The sequence below is a fragment of the Acaromyces ingoldii genome, assembly GCF_003144295.1.
Source record: "Acaromyces ingoldii strain MCA 4198 unplaced genomic scaffold FA10scaffold_2, whole genome shotgun sequence".
NCBI classification, from domain to species: domain Eukaryota; kingdom Fungi; phylum Basidiomycota; class Exobasidiomycetes; order Exobasidiales; family Cryptobasidiaceae; genus Acaromyces; species Acaromyces ingoldii.
This window is the reverse complement of record NW_020290248.1, coordinates 3,322,948-3,341,527: the sequence shown is the minus strand read 5'-3', so window position 1 is coordinate 3,341,527 and position 18,580 is coordinate 3,322,948. Positions and strand designations below refer to the sequence as shown.

At 57.5% G+C, this 18,580-nt stretch overlaps 9 protein-coding genes and 1 non-coding gene across 10 annotated transcripts; 4 read left to right on the top strand and 6 right to left on the bottom strand.

Annotated features, from left to right (window-relative positions):
- Window positions 1–710: 710 nt before the first annotated feature.
- On the top strand, window positions 711–2,491 carry FA10DRAFT_278972 (general substrate transporter; the record flags this gene model as incomplete). Its single annotated transcript, XM_025523509.1, has 5 exons — window positions 711–837; window positions 891–1,496; window positions 1,572–1,983; window positions 2,055–2,201; window positions 2,256–2,491. 5 exons carry the CDS (start codon window positions 711–713, stop codon window positions 2,464–2,466), a joined length of 1,503 nt encoding a protein of 500 aa, XP_025379631.1. The 3' UTR covers window positions 2,467–2,491.
- A 394-nt stretch (window positions 2,492–2,885) lies between these two features.
- FA10DRAFT_92096 (hypothetical protein) lies at window positions 2,886–6,413 on the bottom strand. Its single transcript, XM_025525784.1, has 2 exons — window positions 6,052–6,413; window positions 2,886–5,976 (listed from the first exon to the last, which is right to left on the bottom strand). Exons 1-2 carry the CDS (start codon window positions 6,234–6,236, stop codon window positions 3,060–3,062), a joined length of 3,102 nt encoding a protein of 1,033 aa, XP_025379630.1. The 5' UTR covers window positions 6,237–6,413; the 3' UTR covers window positions 2,886–3,059.
- Window positions 6,414–7,308: 895 nt separating this feature from the next.
- FA10DRAFT_224335 (zincin) lies at window positions 7,309–8,187 on the top strand (the record flags this gene model as incomplete). Its single annotated transcript, XM_025518606.1, has 3 exons — window positions 7,309–7,713; window positions 7,867–7,962; window positions 8,044–8,187. Coding segments are annotated over 3 exons (645 nt in total), but the record flags the coding sequence as incomplete, so codon positions are not given.
- Window positions 8,188–8,287: 100 nt separating this feature from the next.
- Window positions 8,288–10,100, bottom strand: FA10DRAFT_278970 (hypothetical protein). Its single transcript, XM_025523508.1, has 2 exons — window positions 9,153–10,100; window positions 8,288–9,087 (listed from the first exon to the last, which is right to left on the bottom strand). Exons 1-2 carry the CDS (start codon window positions 10,052–10,054, stop codon window positions 8,391–8,393), a joined length of 1,599 nt encoding a protein of 532 aa, XP_025379628.1. The 5' UTR covers window positions 10,055–10,100; the 3' UTR covers window positions 8,288–8,390.
- A 142-nt stretch (window positions 10,101–10,242) lies between these two features.
- On the top strand, window positions 10,243–11,536 carry FA10DRAFT_274838 (acetolactate synthase). Its single transcript, XM_025523235.1, has 2 exons — window positions 10,243–11,255; window positions 11,321–11,536. The coding sequence occupies exons 1-2, from the start codon at window positions 10,253–10,255 to the stop codon at window positions 11,428–11,430; spliced, it is 1,113 nt and encodes a 370-aa protein (XP_025379627.1). The 5' UTR covers window positions 10,243–10,252; the 3' UTR covers window positions 11,431–11,536.
- FA10DRAFT_92084 (hypothetical protein) lies at window positions 11,517–12,690 on the bottom strand. The gene is made up of 3 exons (XM_025525783.1): window positions 12,399–12,690; window positions 12,183–12,340; window positions 11,517–12,107 (listed from the first exon to the last, which is right to left on the bottom strand). The coding sequence occupies exons 1-3, from the start codon at window positions 12,603–12,605 to the stop codon at window positions 11,654–11,656; spliced, it is 819 nt and encodes a 272-aa protein (XP_025379626.1). The 5' UTR covers window positions 12,606–12,690; the 3' UTR covers window positions 11,517–11,653.
- An 895-nt stretch (window positions 12,691–13,585) lies between these two features.
- Window positions 13,586–13,688, bottom strand: FA10DRAFT_t21. The gene has a single exon. It is a non-coding gene; the product is annotated as a tRNA-Gly (tRNA).
- Window positions 13,689–14,020: 332 nt separating this feature from the next.
- Window positions 14,021–16,041, bottom strand: FA10DRAFT_240040 (hypothetical protein). Its single transcript, XM_025519198.1, has 3 exons — window positions 15,381–16,041; window positions 14,551–15,312; window positions 14,021–14,488 (listed from the first exon to the last, which is right to left on the bottom strand). The coding sequence occupies exons 1-3, from the start codon at window positions 15,900–15,902 to the stop codon at window positions 14,129–14,131; spliced, it is 1,644 nt and encodes a 547-aa protein (XP_025379625.1). The 5' UTR covers window positions 15,903–16,041; the 3' UTR covers window positions 14,021–14,128.
- Window positions 16,042–16,608: 567 nt separating this feature from the next.
- Window positions 16,609–17,402, top strand: FA10DRAFT_285295 (DUF431-domain-containing protein; the record flags this gene model as incomplete). Its single annotated transcript, XM_025523982.1, has 2 exons — window positions 16,609–17,208; window positions 17,271–17,402. 2 exons carry the CDS (start codon window positions 16,609–16,611, stop codon window positions 17,400–17,402), a joined length of 732 nt encoding a protein of 243 aa, XP_025379624.1.
- FA10DRAFT_266192 (WLM-domain-containing protein) lies at window positions 17,036–18,537 on the bottom strand. The gene is made up of 2 exons (XM_025521394.1): window positions 17,271–18,537; window positions 17,036–17,208 (listed from the first exon to the last, which is right to left on the bottom strand). Exon 1 carries the CDS (start codon window positions 18,486–18,488, stop codon window positions 17,502–17,504), a length of 987 nt encoding a protein of 328 aa, XP_025379623.1. The 5' UTR covers window positions 18,489–18,537; the 3' UTR covers window positions 17,036–17,208; window positions 17,271–17,501.
- Between the last annotated feature and the right edge of the window lie 43 nt (window positions 18,538–18,580).

The window sequence follows — 18,580 nt, the reverse complement described above, 5'->3', positions numbered from 1 at the left end:
GCAGGGTAGTAATCGAGGGCTCGGGAGAGGGCGACGTGGCTTCAATACTCGTCTATGTGTGAAGGATACTGTGCCTTCCTAAATACAATCTCTCCCCTCCTGTGTCAGCTTTCTACATGTGCCAAAGAGCTCGGTCGATCATTATCGAGCGGATGAAGATAGGCCGACAGGCCGGCTAACGGATGGGGCCAAGGTCCTCGCGACCGGGTCCTTGTCAATGCTACTCGAGTTGGGAATGTCCTCCGTCTCGTCGCACGTAGGCAAAGTCGGGATGACTTTCCCCGAAACACGCTTAAATTTTCGGTCTGTCCACATCCGATTTCTGAGAGATTAGATTTCTTATGCCTGTCAAACAAAGCATCTCGGTCTGTCCACATCCGAATTTTGAGAGATCGGACTTTGTTACGCCTATCAAAGAATCTCCGCAAAATTTCCGCTTCTCTCTCATTTGTGCTCCCGGCAGTCTCACCTTGACTTGACATGGCTCACTGCGATGGGAGAGAAGAGCCAAGATGCTGCACTGCCGCAATATACCATCTCTCTCCACCTCTTCCACAATCAGCGAGCTACTAAAGGCGTACATACACGTAGCACCCTGACAGAATCGCCTCGCACCAGCTCCCCTCCTTCGGTTCCCGCCTCAATCCTTCTCCCCCCTTTCCTCCCACCCCCTCATCTCCTCTCTCGCTCTCAAATCGTCCTACTCCACGATGTCTACCACTTCTCTCTCCCAGAAAGAGAGTCGCAACATCTTTGCCACGCTGACGATTGTGTTCGCTACATTGGGATCGATCACCTATGGCTACTGCTCCTGCATCATCGCCACAATGCTGAGTCGTACGTAAAGACAGTCCGTAGACAGCTTTCCAAATCACTGAAGTTCCACACAGAAACATCGTTCACTGGCTACATGGGCCTCCAGCGAGCTACAAATGCAACCCAATTGTCTGGTGCTATTAACGCGCTCTATCAGGTTGGCGCTCTATTCGGCACCCTTTCCAGCGGCTACACCAGCGACCGATTCGGCCGTCGAAAAGCAATCTTCCTCGCTTGTATCATGGTCATTATTGGCGGTGGTCTACAAGCTGGAAGTGTGCACGTAGCGATGTTCATGGCAGCTCGCTTCATCACCGGGATTGGCATTGGCAATCTAGTCACCCTTATTCCCACCTGGCAAGCAGAGTTGTCCAACCCGCACTCTCGGGGTCTGCTGGTGGGCTTGCATGGTACCTTCATCCTCGTCGGCTACAGTTCCGCCAGCTGGATTGGCTTCGGCTTCAGCTACGTTACCAATTCTCACGTTCAATGGCGCATTCCTCTCCTCTTCCAGGTTATTCCCCCTCTGATTCTTGCATCGGGCATCTTTTTCGTACCGGAGAGCCCTAGATGGCTTCTTCAGCAGGGTCGAGAAGCAGAGGCATTGGCCGTCTGCAAGAAGATTCGAAGAGATTCCTCCGCCCCGGATGATGGGTACGCTATTGCAGAATTCTCCAGCAGTGAGTCTTCGCTTTATTTCCGTGACACCCTTCCCTGCGGTAACATTGGAGAGATTAACACGCACTCTGCACTAGTGAAAGCGCAGTACCAATACGACCTGACAATGCCTTCATCGTGGGCTTCCATCTTCTCCGTGAGAAGCTACCGACGTCGCGCCTTCATCGGGTTTTCCTGTCTTTTCCTCGCCCAGTGCACTGGTACCCAAGTCATCAACAATTACGGACCGACGATTTACGCATCCCTCGGCTTCAACGCGAAAGAGCAGCAACTCCTCGCCGCTGGTTGGATCACTGCCGGTATTCCTGCCAACTTTATTTCTGCACTGTTGATGGACAAGACCGGGCGCGTACGAATGATGCAGTTTGGATTCTTAGCAACGGGAATCGCTCTCCTCGGCACGACGACTTCCGTTGCGGTCGGGACCAGCACGGGCAATACAGCCGCTCTAAAGGCCGCTGTCTTTTTCATCTATCTGCATATTGCAACGTGCGTAATTCTGCACCCGTCTGGTGGAAAAGCTGTCGGTACTGACTCTGGGTCCCCCTATTCTTTTCCAGCTATGGATCCGGTCTCGATGCGCCCACATACGTCTACGGTACGGAAATTTGGCCCAATCATCTGCGGGCGAAGGGTGCCGCCATTTCAATCAGTGGTCTTTTCGTTGGCGCACTGATTCTGCTCATGGGCGCTTCCACGGCTTTTGCGTGAGTACGCTCAGAAACCTGTCCTCGTCGCCATTCTGACGCAGTCTCCACAAGCACGATCGGGTGGAAGTACTATCTCGTCTTTCTGGTCATGACCGTGATCGCCGTTGTCGTCTCTCTCCTCTTCTATGTGGAAGTCAACGGACTGTCCCTCGAGCAAACCGCCAAAGTATTTGGCGATCACGTCGAGGTGCCAGAGGTTCATGTGTACAAGGAGGATAGCAATTCCTCCAACTCACAGTCTGACATTGTCACTAAGGCTTGAACTTTCCCGGCGAAGACGATTTCCTGTTCTAAGTTTCTGTGAATGTATAGATGCTTACTTGTCGTGCTACCGATCCTTTTGTCATCTCATCATTGCGTAGAGTGAGCGATTTTTTCGCGAGTCGCGAAAGCTTCGAAGTCCCCAAAGAAGATTTGCGCGTGATTACCGCCCCTTTCTACCGGTATAGCCAGGTTGCCAATTGCGACGGAGACACTGAAGCTGTGATGGGACACAGCAATAAATGAAGAAGTGTACTCGCTATATAGATCGAACCGCACGTTGTCTTTCCACAGCGACACTGGCCCTCTAATCTAGCGACGGGCGGACAAAGGAGCCCAACGGAGTAATGAAATTCGTCCTGGCGCTTAAAAATGGACAGGTCCCGAGATCGTTACGACAATCGGGTCGGCATCCGTCTGAAGCCACTCGCTCCCTCGGCCACAGGCACACACGTGTAGAAAAGGGATGGCACTAAAAAGACGGGAGGCAGCCTACATTACGCGGGGAATTTATAGAAGCACTGAGATTACGCGCGTGCCATCTCTAAGAGCTAGCTAGCTAGCTGCATGGGGCGCCACAAACGCTCGCATGCGTCAACGATCGTCCGTCGTCCTTGACCTGGACAAGGAAGAGAGACCGCCAGCTTTGTGGAGCGCAGCACCGCCCGACCAGACGCGCTTGAGGCTAAGCAGCGGGTGCTCGGCCTGTTCCGCGAGGCTGGCCAGGGCGCCTGCCGCTCCCCCCAACCCCCCACCTTCCCCACCGCTGCTGTGGCCCATGGTGTTGGACCGTGGAAAGTCCGGTCTGCGTTGGCTCGTCTCTCTCAGGGGGCTCCTTGCCGCTCTGGATGTCGTCGAGGAGGAGCCCCAGCGACGGTGGCTTGCGCCTGCCGCTCCAGGAGTCGGGGTCGATGGAGCCGCATGCAGGGGTAGATGGCCCGAAGCTCGGCCGACTCGTTCCAACGACTCTCGCATCGGGTCCGAGAAGCGGCGTGTGACAATGTGGCTTCGGTAGACGGAAAGCGCTTGGGCAGTCATGGCAATGGCACGGAGCGTCTTTGAGTCGAGGAAGCGTCCTTCTCCGTGTTGAGCGTGTAGATGAGCCTGAGCGGCAGCAGCCTCGTCGCCTCCTTCAAGCAGGGCTCTCGACCCTGCAATGTCCGACAGATCCAAGGGAAAAGGCTCATCGCTGGTCGTGGTGAGACCGTGGGAGAAGTGTAGTGGCATGGCATTGGGCCCGTTGACTGCGATGCTGCCGGCTGCCGCCGCTGCGGCGGCATTGGCATATGCCTCTGCATTCATGGCGATCCCATCAGCAGCGGCCAAGGCGGCGGGGCTGATCGGTATGCCATTCTCGTCGACGAGACCTGACTTCTTGCCGTCCCGCGTGGATCTCGTAGAACGGAGCGAGCGGGCGCCCAGACCGGCGGCCTGCGTCAGCGCCGGTGCCCAGCTGGCCTCAAATTCATCGTTTTCCAGGCTGGGAGACAGCAGCGCGTCTGTCGTCGCACTCTTCTCCAGTGCGGGCCCTCCAAGGCCAAAGTCCATGACATATCGGATCTGATGGTGCCGGTGCCGATGCTGGTGCTGGCGGTGACTATCCCTGTTCTTGTTTTGTCTTCCCCGACCCGGCGCGTCGTCGACTTCCGCATCGCCATCGCCCTCTTCATCGCCACTGACTGGCGTGCTTGCCCTCGTGAACTCGTCGTTGTAGATCGAGGAGTGGTCCACGATGACCTCGACCGGCTCGTTCTCGAGACCGGCTTGATCCTTTGCAAACTTGGAAATGACGGGCTTGTTGTATCGTGCAATGGCCGCATTCATCGCCTGATCTCTGGTGCTCGTTTTTAGACCAGATGCCCTGCCATAAGATCCGCCCGACGATGATGAGCCAACGGGCCCGCCATCATCGTGGCTCGCATTTGCCCGCGCCATGCGCAGCTTAGCGGCCAGCTTGGCCGCATCTGCTGCGGTCAGGCTCTGCGTGCTCTGCGTCCTCCTCCGTTCGTGGCCGGGGCCAGGCGTGAGCTGGTACGAGGAAAGCGAAGAAGAGGTGGACGAGGCCGTGGGAAAGCCCGAGCCAGAGGCCCGTTGGATCGCTTGCACAGCCGGCGAGTGGGCCGAGGCCTGGCGCTGCTCTGCATTGGCCCTTGCATGCGAGACATTTGCCATCGAAGGGGAGCCGGAGCCAATGTTGATGTTGGACCTCGTCGAGCTGACACTCGCCTTTCTACGTGACTGTCCACTGCCGTGCGTGGTGCCCGACTGAGAAAGATCAAAGGGCTCGCTTGAAGAGCCTGGAAAGTTGTAGCCGTCGATGGCCAACGAGGACCGTCTGCTTCCTTCGGCGTCTCTCGACTCAGACTGGCGTCCTTCGTAGAGGGAACCAAGCGCGCCAGTCAGGGCGTTGTGGGTGCTGAGCATGGGTGCGAGGCCGTGCGATTCGCGAGGGAACAGTGACGACGAGCGCGTCGGTCTCAGTGACGCGGGCCGCTGTGACCGAGTCGAGGCGGGCGAGGTGACGGCAGAGGGCTCATACGCCGTGGGCGTGAGTGTGAGCGTGGGCGCGTCGCCATCCGGCTTGGGGTCCGACGACGTGACGAGATGCAGTGCTTCTTGCCTGTTCTCTGCTGCCTGCTCCTCGGTCCCACGCTCTTGCTGCGCCAGCGTCTCTTCAGAGTCTGTCCGCCAGTGGTTCGTCGGTCGTCGCAGGTGGGCAGGTGAGGCAGGGAGCACAGCCGTCGCTCCCTCTCGGCGCCTCTCTTCCTCCTTCTCCTCCTCCTCCTCCTCCTCCTCCCGGCGGGCTTGCTGCTGCCTCTTGTCCTCTTGACCAGCGTCCTGCCGTTGCTGCTCGTCGTCCTTACCGGCTACTGTTCGCTGCGAGTCGCGCCTCGTCATTCCCACGGGCTCAAAGCCACGAAGGGTGATCTGGGTGTCTGTCCTCTTGAGCGGTTTGCTGCCTTCGTCCTCTGCGTGCTGCTGCGGCGCGCCATTTGCCTTGGGTTTGGCCTTGATTTCCGCTCCATTTGCTTCCACTGGCTGCGAGGGAGCAGCAGCAGAAGGCTGCTTACGCTTGCTCTTGCCCATCACCAGGCCCTCGTCGTCCTCCTCCTCCTCGTCGCTGCTCCCCGGCGGACTGTTCTCTTTGCTCCGCTCGCCAGGCGTGCCAGCCTGACTCGAGCTGATCCAGCCGTCGTCGTCGTCGTCGTCACCATCAGCATCGGCATCTTCTGCCTCCTTGGCGGCTCCCTTGCCCTTGCTACTCGTCGGCTGCTGCTGCTGCTTCTTCTGCTTCTTCTTGCCGGATCCATCTGTGACGCTCATGATCTGCGAGTACGACTTGCTGCGCTTGTTTGCCCCCAAGTTTGTCGAGCTTCCGCCTTGGCCCGTCAGCGCACCCATGCGATGCAGTCTGTCGGAGGACTTGTGCCTCGACGCGCCACCGGCCAGCGCCTGCACATTGTCCGAGCTCTTTCCCGCCTTGGAAGACATCTTGAGACTAGCATCGACGCTGCGAGGAAGAATTCACGAGCATCGTTAGTGGTCAAACGGACAGCGAGATGAGACAGATGGAGCCGCTACTCACCGGCCGCGCGAGCCTACGCTGCCTCTCTTTGCGCCCGCGCCTGTTCCTGCTCCTGCGCCCAATGTTGAAGCGGCTGCATGGCCACCACCGCCCCCGCCCGTCGCTGCGGCTCCCTGCATGACCGCTGACGCACTTCGTCCCCCGCCGTCACCTGAGCTCCTCCGTCTGGCAGACACTGTCGCCATCAGCGGTTGTGCGAGCTGCGAATGCGAGTAAGCACCGCGGCACTTCCTGCGCCTAACGCCAAATGCAGAGGCACGCGCAGCAGCAGTGAGCCGAGTGAGATTACGGATTAGTGCGAGTCAGAGCCCGTAATTCAGTGCTGAAGCAGCAAATGGGCGCACGGGTGCCAGCAGGGTAGGAGAGAGCGGTAAAGGCTGGTTGGAGCGGGGCGAGACGGGGCGAGGCGAGGCGAGGCGAGGTCGTGTGCGAGTTCTGCAGAGGGCACACTCCTACCTCTGTCTCTCCTAGCGGGCCGGAAGCGCTACCTCGTCGACGTTTTCCCAGTCGAGAGACTGCCAGTATGCGGCAGGCAGGGATTAGCAGATTGGCAGGTACTGCGTGCGACGGGATAAGTAGATGAAGCGTGGGGGGTTGTGCCGCACTAGAGAAGATGCTGATGAATAAGGGAGGAAGTCGCCCGGACCGGGCGAATCAGAAAAGCGCGACGCATAGTGCTATTCGCGCGGCGCCAATCCATCCTTCGGTCGACTTTTTTTGCGCGCGCCCCTCCTCGGGCTCGGCACCGTTAGACCATTGTCTTGCTTTCTGTTCTTCGAGTCATGCTGCTCTCTCCGAGTAGCTATGCGAATGTCATCGATGCAGTATATAGGAAATAAGACTCTGAACTTCTGCTTTGTACAAAAACAGGGCAATGCCGTCGTCAGCTGCTCTCGGGGCAAGAATTTTACGGTGAAACGCCCATGATTGAGAGTGGTCCGGGGCATCCTCTTGACCGCAGAGAAAGCTCGAGCTGGTCGACATGGGCTGATGTGGGTGAGGAAAAAGACACTGTGGACGCCTATATAAGCGAGGTATTTCTCTGCTTCATTTTCCCATCTTTCCACCCCTTTCCCTTCCTTTTTCTCACATCTCGACAGGGCGATGACGACTCTGAAGCTGCTGCTGCTCGTGCTGGCCACGAGCCAGCTCTATTTTTCGGCATTTGCCAATCCGATATTCGCTCGAAGCACTGGCATGCAGGTTCTGCCCAACGCCACTTTCGCATTCTCGGTGGACAACAAGCTCAACATGCCTGTCCATTCCTCCTGCTCCGACAACAAGCTTCTCGCCATCAATCACGCCCTGTCGGACCTGTATACCCTCTCTCATGTGGCCTTAACCGAGCTGCTGGACCCTGCGACGACGAGTGCGTCGCTGCTCGACGGGCCCGAGCAACACCCTCTCCTCACTTCGCTTTACTTTGGCGACGCCAAGCGACCCAACAGCATGGCCACCGCTGTGGGTTTCTTTACGATGATTCTCCTCCGCGACAAACAGGGCCTGCTGCTGCGGTGCGATGACCCAGACGGCAAGTGCAAGGAGCACAGCGACTGGGCAGGTCACTGGAGGGGAGACGAGAATCCGGGAGAGACGGTCATTTGCGACCGCAGCTTTACTGGCCAACAGGAGACGACCACCGACAACGCCAGCACCGGTCCAGTCAAGAGGGATGCTGGCGATGCCACCATCGTTCCCGCTCCCATCACCGCACCTGCTCCCTCCACCGTACCTGCTTCCACCAACGCAACTGCCAGCGCTCTCCCAGCAGCGACTGGCAATGACCCCGGAAAGAAGACTGCGCCGCTGGTCGAGCCGAGGAAATTCCTCGACGACGTCTGCTTGAACGGATGGACGCTGTCCGAAAGCCGTCCCGAGGTCTTCTGGTCGACTGACCTCATCCACCGTTTCGTAAGTGCTCTCCTCTCTTCTCCCTGTTTTTTCTCCTTCTGTCTCGACTGACAAGCTAAAAATGGGTGACAATTGCTGCAGCTTCATCTGCCCTACATCTCGGGCGGCCAGTCGCTCCATGCCGCAAAGGCCTACCCCAACGCGCTTCACCTTGGACGACTCGAGCCAGAGCTGGCAGCGATGAATGTGGCCAACCTGCAGTACTTTGCGCTGGATGTCTATGCTCAGCAAAAGATCAAGGGCGGCTGCACGGGCCCTGTTGGTCCTCTTGTCGTGGAAGATGTGCAGAAGGACGAGTAGTGTCGAGCATAAGATGAGAGAATGTGTCAAGAGGCTTTGTCATTAGAAAGAAAAAGAACTGCTTGTTGATCGAGCATACAATTGAAAGAGAGAGATGAGAGTGTCACTGTATACCTCTAGTGCTGCTTCTATGCTACCAAGGCTTGCCGGTCCTGTGTAGGACCAGGCGATTGCGACTGAGACATTGATCGGCTGTATGAGGCACTAAGAGCCCTGAGGGCCCGATCGACTTCGATAGAGTCGGTCGAATAGTCGCCGTCGTCCTCCCAGCTGACATCGCCAATGTTGTTGCCAAAGCTGCTCTCGCTGCCCTTCCTCTCAGACCGTCGCGCCAGGAAGGCAGCCAGTGGGCTAGCAGTGCCCGTCGTTGTTGAAGTCGACGATCCCAGCCTGCTGAAAGTCGGCGAGCTGCTCGGCATGCGCCTTGATTCACCCAAGCCCAAAGCAGAAGCCGACGCTGCATTGATGCTCTCCCGCAGTGGAGAATTCTGGCTCAGGTTTGTGGGTGTCCGTCGACGTGCAGCCGCTTGCTGCGATGGAGAAGGCTGTTGTTGCTGCGAGGAGGGCGCGAGCGAAGCGCTTGCAGGGCTATTCCTTGACGGTGGAAATGCCAACGACGGTTTGCGCTGCGAAGCCGAGGACGATGCACCAGCTGCAGGCGCTGGTGTTGATCCTGCTTCTGGCTGGAAATTCGCCAAGACGAAAGCCTCGACGAGGTTGACAACAAGCAAAAGGTAAAAGGCGGTCCTGAGCCAGGAGAGGAGCGATGCGAGGTGGACGTCTGCCATTCCGCCAAAGGTTTCGTACGTCGCATCGAGGAGGAACCTGTTTCTATAGTCAGCATCATCGACGGGCACAAGGAGGCTATCCATACAATCCGAGATTCTCACCAGTACACAAGCTTGGCAGGGCCGATGTGGGGGAGAAAGGCATTGAGCACCAAGGCGGTCAAGTTCCACTTGATACGCCTCGACATGGCTACCTTGCTCATTTGTGGAGTTTGCGCTCGAGCAGGTGGCTGAGGAGATGGTGAGGCTGGCGCGCTAGCTCTGGCCGGGGAAAGAGAAGGGTAAAGGCCCGTGGCAGACGAGGTGCGCGTCTGTGCGACTTGCGAGCTGCTTGCTTCTCTCCCCTCTGAGCCAGAAGACGAAGCAAAGACCGAGCGGTTGAAGGGAGAAGAGATGGATACAAATCCTGCTCGACTGGACGGCACCATCTGACCCGACGAAGGGGGTTGTGGCGGTGGCAGTGGCTGCGGCTGTGGTTGAGGTTGCTGGTGTTGCTGTTGCTGTTGCTGACCTGGTGTCGAATGCGCCCCGCCAAAGATGAAGCCGCTAGCAGAGGGTGCCAGCGAGTAGGACGCTTGTCTTACGAGTGCCGAGGTAGATTGAGGCTGCTGTTGCTGCTGTTGTTGCTGTTGCTGCTGCTGTTGCTGATGCTGCTGGGGTGTCGCCCAAGGTTGGTAAGGTTGGTGTTGCTGCTGTTGCATCGACGGTTGCGGGAGACTTGAAGGAGCATCCTCCCATCGCACGGTCTTTGGCGTGGTGGAAGCACCGCCACTCATTCCGCCAAATCCAAAGCCCATCGAGGGTGATCTCGAAGGGGCAGTTCTCATCGAAGAGGCCCTCACTAGGCTTGGGCTGGAGCTCGGCTGGCCCATCCCAAAGCTGCTCTGCCCTTGCTGCTGTTGTTGTTGCTGGTCATAAGACGATGGCCCTGCTCCTCCCATACTAAAGCTTGCAGAGGGAGAGGCTGCGTACCCGCCTCCGAACGTCTGCTGACCGTAGGACATTGTCGGCCAACAGCTTGAGGTCCTTCCTTGATCTACTGCTCTGCTTCCTAAGTCGAGCAACTAGGCGCGGTTGGCTGTTGTTTTTTCCACTTTCAGAGAGAGAGCAACATCCACGTGGCGCGATCTTCCTATTTTCCTGACTTTTTCACTTTAATCCGGAGTCATTCTGCAGTCTGAGAGGTCCTCGAGAAGACGACGATGATGAACACCTTGGGAAGGGCGATTCGGCCTGCCCTTCGGGGCGGGAGCGAAGCGCTCACGACAGCCTCGCGGCGCCACATGAGTGCCTCCTCGACGCTGCTGAAGAGTGGCACACCCAAGACGGACAATCACCGGGACGATGGCCCAGGCGCTCGTTCGAATGACAGCACCTCCGCACTCGACTACAAGCTTTCCCACCGTCTTCGAAAGCTGCCCCCGCTCCCTTCGCTCGAGCCACCGACAATGGATGCGTCTGAAGCCGTGTCCAACATCCTCTACAACACCCCCGCGCCGTCCAAGCAGCCCTTTAAGCGCCACATCCTCAACACGCTCGTGCAAAACGAGCCGGGTGTCCTGTCGCGTGTCTCGGGTACCTTGGCCGCCAGGGGCTTCAACATCGACAGCCTCGTCGTGTGCGCGACTGAGATCCGGGATCTCTCGCGGATGTGCATCGTCTTGCGCGGGCAGGACGGCGTCGTGGAGCAGGCGCGTCGCCAGCTCGAGGACCTGGTGCCCGTCTGGGCTGTGCTCGACTACACGCAGAACCACGTCATCGAGCGCGAGCTGATGCTCGTCAAGGTCAGCATCCTCGGCCCCGAATACTTTGAAGAGAGCCAGTACGGCCTAAGCGGCCCGGCGGCCCAGCAGACGAACCAACACATCCCTCCCGAATTGCTGGCAGAGCGAAGACAAGGCAGCCAGAGCGGCCTTCAACGGCCGCCGGCTCCCCAAGACCCTGCCACGGACGCGGCAGCTGCCGTCGGGCAGCAGGCCGCCAGCGTCAATGTCCACGCAGCGCCGGCCATGTCGCCGACGGAAGCTCTGCGCGTCAAGTCGGACAACATGCGCAGCGTCATTGCCCTCGCCGAGCAGTTCCAGGGCCGCGTCGTCGATGTGAGCTCGACGAGCGTCATTGTCGAAATCAGCGCAAAGAGCAGCCGGTGCGATGCCTTCCTCAAGCTCGTGCGGCCCTTTGGCCTGCTCGAGTGTGCCCGCAGTGGTGAGTCTTCTTTTGCATGGCGCGCGTGTGCCGCTCGGACACTGATTCTCTCTCTTCGTTTGCAGGAACGATGGTCCTGCCCCGCTCGCCAATCACCTCTTCGTGGACTGGCAATGACGATCTGACCGAGGAAGAAGCCGCAGAGGTCGACGCCAGCCTCCTTCCTCCTGGCTGATCGCGTCACTCTCACACATACAGAGCTTGCATTCAATGTATTCGTCTGATACTCGTCAATCAGCCCATTGGTATTTTGGTTCTGCCTAGCAAAGCCCGCCAAGTGCAGTCTTCAGATCCTGGGTGAAGCAGAGAGAAAGAGAGAGAAAGAGGAGCGGCTGTACAGAGAGCGGTCATGAGGACTTAGAAAGAAAAGGACGGGAGAGATCTTAAGATGGGGGTATCTAGCTCTTGTGGAATGCGTCGAGGACGCGCTGGCGGCTTGTCTGAAGAGGGATGCTGTCACCCTTTGCCTCTCCGTCGTAGTCGGGCATGGACCTGTTGGTGCCAATCTTGGAGGCGCGCTCCTCTGGCGTGTAGTAGGCGGGCACGGCGTCGCTTTTCTTGTGCCTGCGCCAGCCGCAGCAGACGGTGAGCGCCGAGAAGAAGAGGAGAGGAATGCTGATGAGCGTCAGGTAGAAGGCGGGGCCCGGCATGACGGAGGCCACGTCGGCGACCTTGTGCACCTGCGTCTTTGTGTGCACATAGAGGGCAATCTGGATGGCGAAGGCGATGAGCGTCAGGAGGAAGGCGAGGAAGTGGACAAACGAGGCGATGAGCATAACGAGAAGGTGCTGCGCAAAGCTCAGCGCAAACGCAACGACGGCGACGACGAGGGCGACGACGACGACAACGAGGCTGTTGGCACGCGAGGCACGGGTCAGCTCGGTCTCTGCCACCTCTTCTCTAAACTCATCCCGGAGAGCGACTCACCCCCTTGTCCAGCTGGAGCCAATGTAAATGCTTGTCTTGTCGTCCTTCTTGGGGTTGTCGCCAATCCCAGCGATGAACTCATAGCCGTGGCTTGTCTTGTCGCAGTGCTTGAAGTCGTCATCGCCAACGTACCTCGCGCAGTAGCCCCAGTTTCCGAGCTGGAGAAAATCATGTCAGCCGTGGACATGAGAGACACGAAATAGCGCAGAGACTCACCTTAAAGGCAGTGATCTTGCTCCCGTCGATCGTGTCCCTCTTGCTGAGGTCCAAATTGTAGTAGACATTCTTGGCCTCGACGACGTTGAAGGGCGTGCTCGTGCTGAACGTCGTGGGCGTGCCGATCGTACAGCAGAGCAGCAGCACGCACGCGATGAACGAGGCCACAAGTGCGGGCACAGAGTAAGCTCGGCGTCCTAGCGGCATTGCAGAAGATTTTTCAGAGGGTGGCAGCGCAAAGCTGAAGAGGGCAGAACGAATTTGGAGGAGGGCAGCGCCGGTGCGTCGACAGTAGTGAGGGTCAAGACTGGTGCTTTTTTTTGCGTCTTTGTGCGCTCCGAGTGGCCTTAAGAGCGATATCGAGTACCCTGTGGACGTCAGGAAGAGAGAGGTAGCGACACAGCCTTGTCTCCTAGCGCCATGTGATTCTCTTCACAAATGACCTCGAGATGAATGTCTGCTAGCGTCACCAAACAGAAGCACTGCAGCTCAGAAGCGGGTACGAAGGCTGTTTTGGCCTTCATTTTCATTATTACAATTTTTCCCCTCTGTTGGTTAATTTTGGCGTTCCATTCCTAGGAACGTCTTCTGGCAGGTTGGCACTCGACCGTACGTCACATGGGAAAAATCTGGCGCTAGGGCGGCAGACCTCATGGTTGACCATCACTAACCCGACATTGATGCACCGCCTCGATGTTGCGATCCCGTCCTTGTCCCTCAAAGCGCCGGCCTCTCCTCTTCGGCACCGGCTCAAGTATTAAACGAGGGCAGAGAATACACACGAGCAACGATGAGAGTTGCCATGGTCAGCAAAGACATGCACTGTACAAGTTGGCGAGAGGAATCTGAGCAAATGCCTGGGAGCGGGTGTGCTCGCGCAAAGGGTATCTCTATTGTTCGAGTGACCGTACACCGCACTAGCTGGGTCCGAGGCAGACTCTTAGCGCTGATTCAGGTGTATCAGTCTTATCTGACATTGAGCATAAGGTCGTTGTGATGAAGGTCGAGGCTCCTCGGAAAGCAAGGCGGCCAATGCGGGAAAGCCCGCTTCGGGCGTGAGATTCGGAGCAATGCCCGCGAAGGCCCAAGCGCTGAGGCCCGAGCACAGAGGCCCGAGCACTGAGGTTGGCTTTGTGGGCTAGACATCGAATTTAGCAAAAAAAAGGGAAGAGAAACAAAAAAGTTGGTGCACTAACCGCGAATCGAACGCGGACCGCTTCGAGTCATAGCAAGCTCATCAGATGAACTGCTGAATGGCAACGAAGCATTGTACCATTCAACCATTAGTGCCTTTTTTCTTATACCTTCAGTTGTAAAGAGCATACATAAAGGTGTGTCACATCCCCACGTACTCTCCTTCACTCTAATCTCCCGCACTCGTCCGGAACGGACGGATGATGGTGAGCGAAGAGGGTCGTCCTATAAGCGCCTGCAACATGGTGATGGCACCCGGTTCAGCGTAAGTGCTACACGAGCTCTTCACGGACCTACTGCGATAGTGCATCGAGGTGCTCGCAACACTTGCTCTTATGACGGGGCGGCCCTAAGTAAGTAAGTCCCCTTCCTTGCGTGCCGATGGCTTTGTCGATGGCATTTGGAGGACACTCAAGCAGGGGTGAGGTAACGCAAGCAGGGAAATTGAATTGTCCAGTTGGAAAAGAGACAAGTAAAACAAAGGGTGAAGAGGATCAAGAAATCGAGCCAGGATTTTGAAGAATATATCGTGAGTACTAGACGAGGTGGGCGACAACGGCGAAGAGCGCACCAAGACCGAGAGCGGCCACCAGCGAAGGCTGTACCTGAGCTCCGCCAGAGCCGAAAGTCTGATAGCCGTCGCTAGTCGACTTGCCTCCGTTGCTGTCAGCTCCATCGGTGTTGGTAGATCCAGTCGAGGTGAGGTTGGCTCCGTTGGGGCCAATAGACCTCGTCGCATCGTTGAAGCCACTGTTGAGGCACTTGCCAGCGATGGGGTCCCAGAAGGGCGTGTCGCACTTGTCGTTGATGCGGCTCCTCACCGAGCCGTCATTGTTCTTTTGCGGGGGGTTGGGCAGTTGAGGGGTGGGACGCTGGGTGGGGCAGCCGTAGCAGGTCTACGAAGCACAATTCAGTCAGCTCCTGGCCTTCAAGCGCCCACATCTTCCGGCGTACTCACAGCAAACGGCGAGTTGTTGAGGCTGTCACCAGCCGTGTCGCTGATGCATTTTTCGAGTAGCCCATTCTCCTTGTCGGGAATGCCCGAGCAGATCTTGTCCTGGGCTGGGTTGGGCGTCTGGCACTTGAACTCGTCGAGCGTGTTGAGCTGGCTGGCCGGGACCGGGTTGCGCATCCAGGCAAGGAGCTGCTTGTTACTGACCATCCACACGTTTTGGAACTGGCTTGAAGCCATGGCGAAGTCGAGGAACTGGTTGAGCATGGTGACCATGGGCTGGATCTGGTTTGTGGGTGCGCCGGGGTACGATGTTGAGATGTGAATAGGGTGCGAGTACATGCCAAATGGCTGCTTCTGGCCGTTGTAATGGTCCGTGAAGGTAGCCTTCATGGCTGTGAGGACCTTGTTGACATCTCCCTCGAGCCATGGGTCCATGAGGCCAAGAATGCTCTTGTCCGGGTTGAAGGTCGAGTACATGGGAATCTCCCAGAAGCCAGGCAGCTTGGGTAGGCCGTTGCAGACACCGAGCCCCTCGACGGTGCAGTCGTTGGCCATACCATTGTCGAGCGTGTAGGGCCAGAAGGCGTCCGTGTTGGGGTCCGTCACCGGCACCGAAGAGCTCGACGATGACTCGTACTCGAAGTTGGCCTTTGCCAGGTCCTGAAGGTTCTGCATGGTGTAGTTGAGGAAGGGCGCCCGGAAGCCGGCCAGCGACTTGAACGGGATACCCGCGAGTGCATTGAGACCAATGAGATTACCCGAGACCTGCAAGGAGGGCGTCTCATCTGTGAGCTAAAGGGTGCAGACAGTCTTTTAAAAGCTCGGATACCCACCTCCTCGACGCTTGGCTGAGCGACGTGGGTGACTGTGTGATCAGCAACCTCATTGCCCGCAACGTAGTAGTTGGTCACCATCGAATAATTTGTGTAGTCGAGCGAAGTAAAGTAGGTCGTCTGAACTGCGCAGCCATTCGGATTCTTGCGTCCATTGATGAGGCTGTTGAGCGCGTCGATGGTGTACTGCTGAATGGCATCGTCGGCGGTGAGGGTGATGAACTGGGGGACGTCCTTTGGGTCCAGTCCTCCGGGCGGCTTGGTGCTGGCACAGTTGCAGTTGGGCAGCTTGCATGTGTTTGCGTCGCACTTGTAGTTTGCCGAGCTTGCACCCGAACCTTCTGCTGGGGTGGCGCCCTCACCAGAGACAGTGCCCACTTGGCGCCTGCGTAGGTCGGCGTTGTAGGCGCGCACCTTTTGGTTGCACCCATAATGCCTCAGATCAGGCTCAGCATTAACAAAGGACGAGGCCGAAGCGACAAGGGCGGCAACGGCCACGACAAGTGAAGACGAAGCGCGCATGTTTTCGAGGCGGCGTCACGGAAAGATGATGAAGGAGAGAACCAGAAAACAAATCGCGCTCGTCGGTGTCGGAACACGAAAGGACTCGTCGCAGATAGAAAGCCAAGGAGTTCCGGTCGTCAATGGCCTGCTCGAGGAGGATCAAGGAAAGGAAGAGGGGGCCGGGCGGTCGTCAAAAGAGAGGAGGCAAATGATGTAGGGAGTGCAGGTACTATTTATTTCAGGGCTCCCCCTTCTCCGTCTTCTGCTAGTCGTTCGCGTTCCGGGCAAACTGGCGAGCCATGTATTTCCACTTTTAGCGCCAGGAAATTGACATAAAGGTTCGATCTTTCTTTTCTTTTGGCGTATTGTTTTCTCCTCGCATGTCCCTGGATTCCAACTCCCCCCGGAACGCGATCTTGAGATGGTCAACCCGTGCCAGCCACGCGACACCAGGATTCGCCTAACGACCGCCTTCAGTGGCGCTCTCTCGCTGCTTCCGCCTTCTTTCCAGCGCTGCAAAGATGGCACCGACCTCCTTGAGCTCCTGTCCGCCAGATACCCTTGAAAACCACATCATAGCCTTCATATCCATCCTCGGCCGAACAGGAATGATTTGAGCTTTATTTTCCTTTCTTTTTTGCCTACTTTTTTCTTTTCCTTTTTCCTGGATCAAGTCGTCGGGGTTCCTTCTTTCTTCGTATCTGTGGTAAAGCCAAGAACAACGATGGGCCGACCACAGTACATCGTAGAGCACATGGAAGAGGACGAGGAGGGCTCGGCATCGTTCCCGCACTGGGCGCTGCTCGAGTATCGCCAGATGCTCCTCCTCGTCGGTCCCGGCTCAACTGTGCACTTCACAGGCCTCTCTCCAGGCTCGGCCTCGTCGCTGCGCGCGGCTCTCTCTTCGTCATCGTCTTCCAAACCGTGCGCCGAATTCCAGGTCCACACAGAAGGAATTCTTGACTTTGCCGCCAAGGCACAGGTTCCCATCTCGGCCATCTGCCTCCTCGACCCAAAGGCTCCACAGGCTCTCTCGGTCCGTGATGCCTCGCCTCCACCAAACGGATACTCGCACTTCCTCCTGGGGGGCATTCTTGGTGACGACCCTCCCAGGGACAGGACATCTGCTTTGCGGGCCCACGGCTTCCCTGGGCGGCACCTAGGCACGATGCAGATGACGACGGACACAGCGCTGGGCGTGACGAAGCGCGTCGTCGAGGACCACCTCGCCTTGGGCCTCGAGGGCACCGAGCAAGAGGGCCCGACAGGGGCTACGATGCAGTGGGTCGACCAGCCCGAGCTCAAGTTTGGTGGGGGAGAATCGGTGAGTTGTTGTCTCGATAGCTTTTCAGACAAAGTGCAAAGGCTCACTCGACATCAATCCAGGTCGAGATGCCCTTCCGATACATGGTGGATGAAGAGCGAACAAAGGCCTATCGGGGCAAGCCAGAGCCTTTGATGCCCGAAGGGATGCGGCAACACATCCGCAACGATCTCGACCGCGCATTTGAGTTCTGAGGACAATTGTGGCCAAGCTGAAGTGTGGTCAATTACTGTATGAGTACTATACATGCGGCAAGGCAAAAGAGAAAATACAATTAGCAAGAAGGGACCGAATCATTGCGAGCTGCCACAGCCCTTTTCGATGTCGGCCTCGACGTGCTCGAGCCGCTTCATCGTCGCCATCAAGACCTTCTGCCGTCGCGCTTCTCGGTCGAGCGGAGTGCCATCGCCACTCCCACCCAGGACGTGAGCCGTGACCTCGGCCGGATCGTCATTCTCTGGCGGAACGTACACGTCGGAATCGACGAGGCGGCGCGCGCCGTTCTTTTGGGCCGCCTCAAACGCCTCTAGCTGGGCATTCAACTCCGAATTGAGAATCTTGAATTCTGGCGGATGATCATTGACGCGATTGTGGGCCAATTCATGGAGGAGCACCTGTCTCATTGAGCGGTAGTGGCGCAGTCCGTCGTACTTGTCCGTCCGGGTGCGGAGGCTGATCCTCATCCCCATGTTCTCGTTGAGTCCGAGTAGGTTCGGGTGCTCGTGGGGCAGCAGCTCAGTCAGCTCGCCCACAGTAAAATTGTGCAGCGAGCAGACGTGAATGACAGCCGGGTCGTTGGCGAGTTGCGTCAGGCGCTGATGCACGAGCTTAAACTCAGGCGACGAAGGTGGCGTCGAAGGATGCACCTTTATGCTTCCAAACGGATTTAGTCGACTGGTCGAAGACGTGGCGCCCGTCCGCCGCGGCTGAGTTCCTCCTCGAAGCATGCTGGGGTGATACTGACGAGGTCGATTCGCCTTTGCACCCTCCTCGTCCTGTCTTCTCACAAACTCGAGCTCGTCTTTCGTTGGACCGACTACCATCACTTTGCTTCCATCCTTGAAAGCGCCTATTGTCTCCTCGTCTCTTTCACCACCGCCATCGCCACCGCCACCAGCTGCGAAAAAGGTTCGGAGAGGCCCAGAAGCAATGATCTTCTGCTGCGCAGCGGCGACGTCCGTCACATTTTCAATCTGCTCCCGTAGCGATGAGAGCGACGCCGTCTCTGGCACACTCAGCTCCCAAGTCTGACCTCGAAAGGCAACGACGAGACGAGGCATGTTGGACGTGGTGCTGCAAGAGACCGATAGATGACGACGCACGTAGGTGCTTCTATGGGTGGAGCTCGGAGCTTCCGTAGCCACGTGATATA

Excerpts from the sequence above, each read along its gene's own strand:
- FA10DRAFT_278970 (XM_025523508.1), bottom strand. The coding sequence starts at position 10,054 with ATGTCCTACGGTCAGCAGACGTTCGGAGGCGGGTACGCAGCCTCTCCC. Across the intron at positions 9,088-9,152 it reads CCTGCCAAGCTTGTGTACTG|GTTCCTCCTCGATGCGACGT; the intron begins GTGAGAATCTCG and ends CTATAGAAACAG.
- FA10DRAFT_266192 (XM_025521394.1), bottom strand. The coding sequence starts at position 18,488 with ATGCCTCGTCTCGTCGTTGCCTTTCGAGGTCAGACTTGGGAGCTGAGT.
- FA10DRAFT_240040 (XM_025519198.1), bottom strand. The coding sequence starts at position 15,902 with ATGCGCGCTTCGTCTTCACTTGTCGTGGCCGTTGCCGCCCTTGTCGCT. Across the intron at positions 15,313-15,380 it reads CTCAGCCAAGCGTCGAGGAG|GTCTCGGGTAATCTCATTGG; the intron begins GTGGGTATCCGA and ends CCCTCCTTGCAG. Across the intron at positions 14,489-14,550 it reads TCAACAACTCGCCGTTTGCT|ACCTGCTACGGCTGCCCCAC; the intron begins GTGAGTACGCCG and ends TGTGCTTCGTAG.
- FA10DRAFT_274838 (XM_025523235.1), top strand. The coding sequence starts at position 10,253 with ATGATGAACACCTTGGGAAGGGCGATTCGGCCTGCCCTTCGGGGCGGG. Across the intron at positions 11,256-11,320 it reads GCTCGAGTGTGCCCGCAGTG|GAACGATGGTCCTGCCCCGC; the intron begins GTGAGTCTTCTT and ends CTTCGTTTGCAG.
- FA10DRAFT_92096 (XM_025525784.1), bottom strand. The coding sequence starts at position 6,236 with ATGGCGACAGTGTCTGCCAGACGGAGGAGCTCAGGTGACGGCGGGGGA. Across the intron at positions 5,977-6,051 it reads AGCGTAGGCTCGCGCGGCCG|CGTCGATGCTAGTCTCAAGA; the intron begins GTGAGTAGCGGC and ends TCTTCCTCGCAG.
- FA10DRAFT_92084 (XM_025525783.1), bottom strand. The coding sequence starts at position 12,605 with ATGCCGCTAGGACGCCGAGCTTACTCTGTGCCCGCACTTGTGGCCTCG. Across the intron at positions 12,341-12,398 it reads GCAAGATCACTGCCTTTAAG|CTCGGAAACTGGGGCTACTG; the intron begins GTGAGTCTCTGC and ends GATTTTCTCCAG. Across the intron at positions 12,108-12,182 it reads GGCTCCAGCTGGACAAGGGG|CCTCGTTGTCGTCGTCGTCG; the intron begins GTGAGTCGCTCT and ends GCGTGCCAACAG.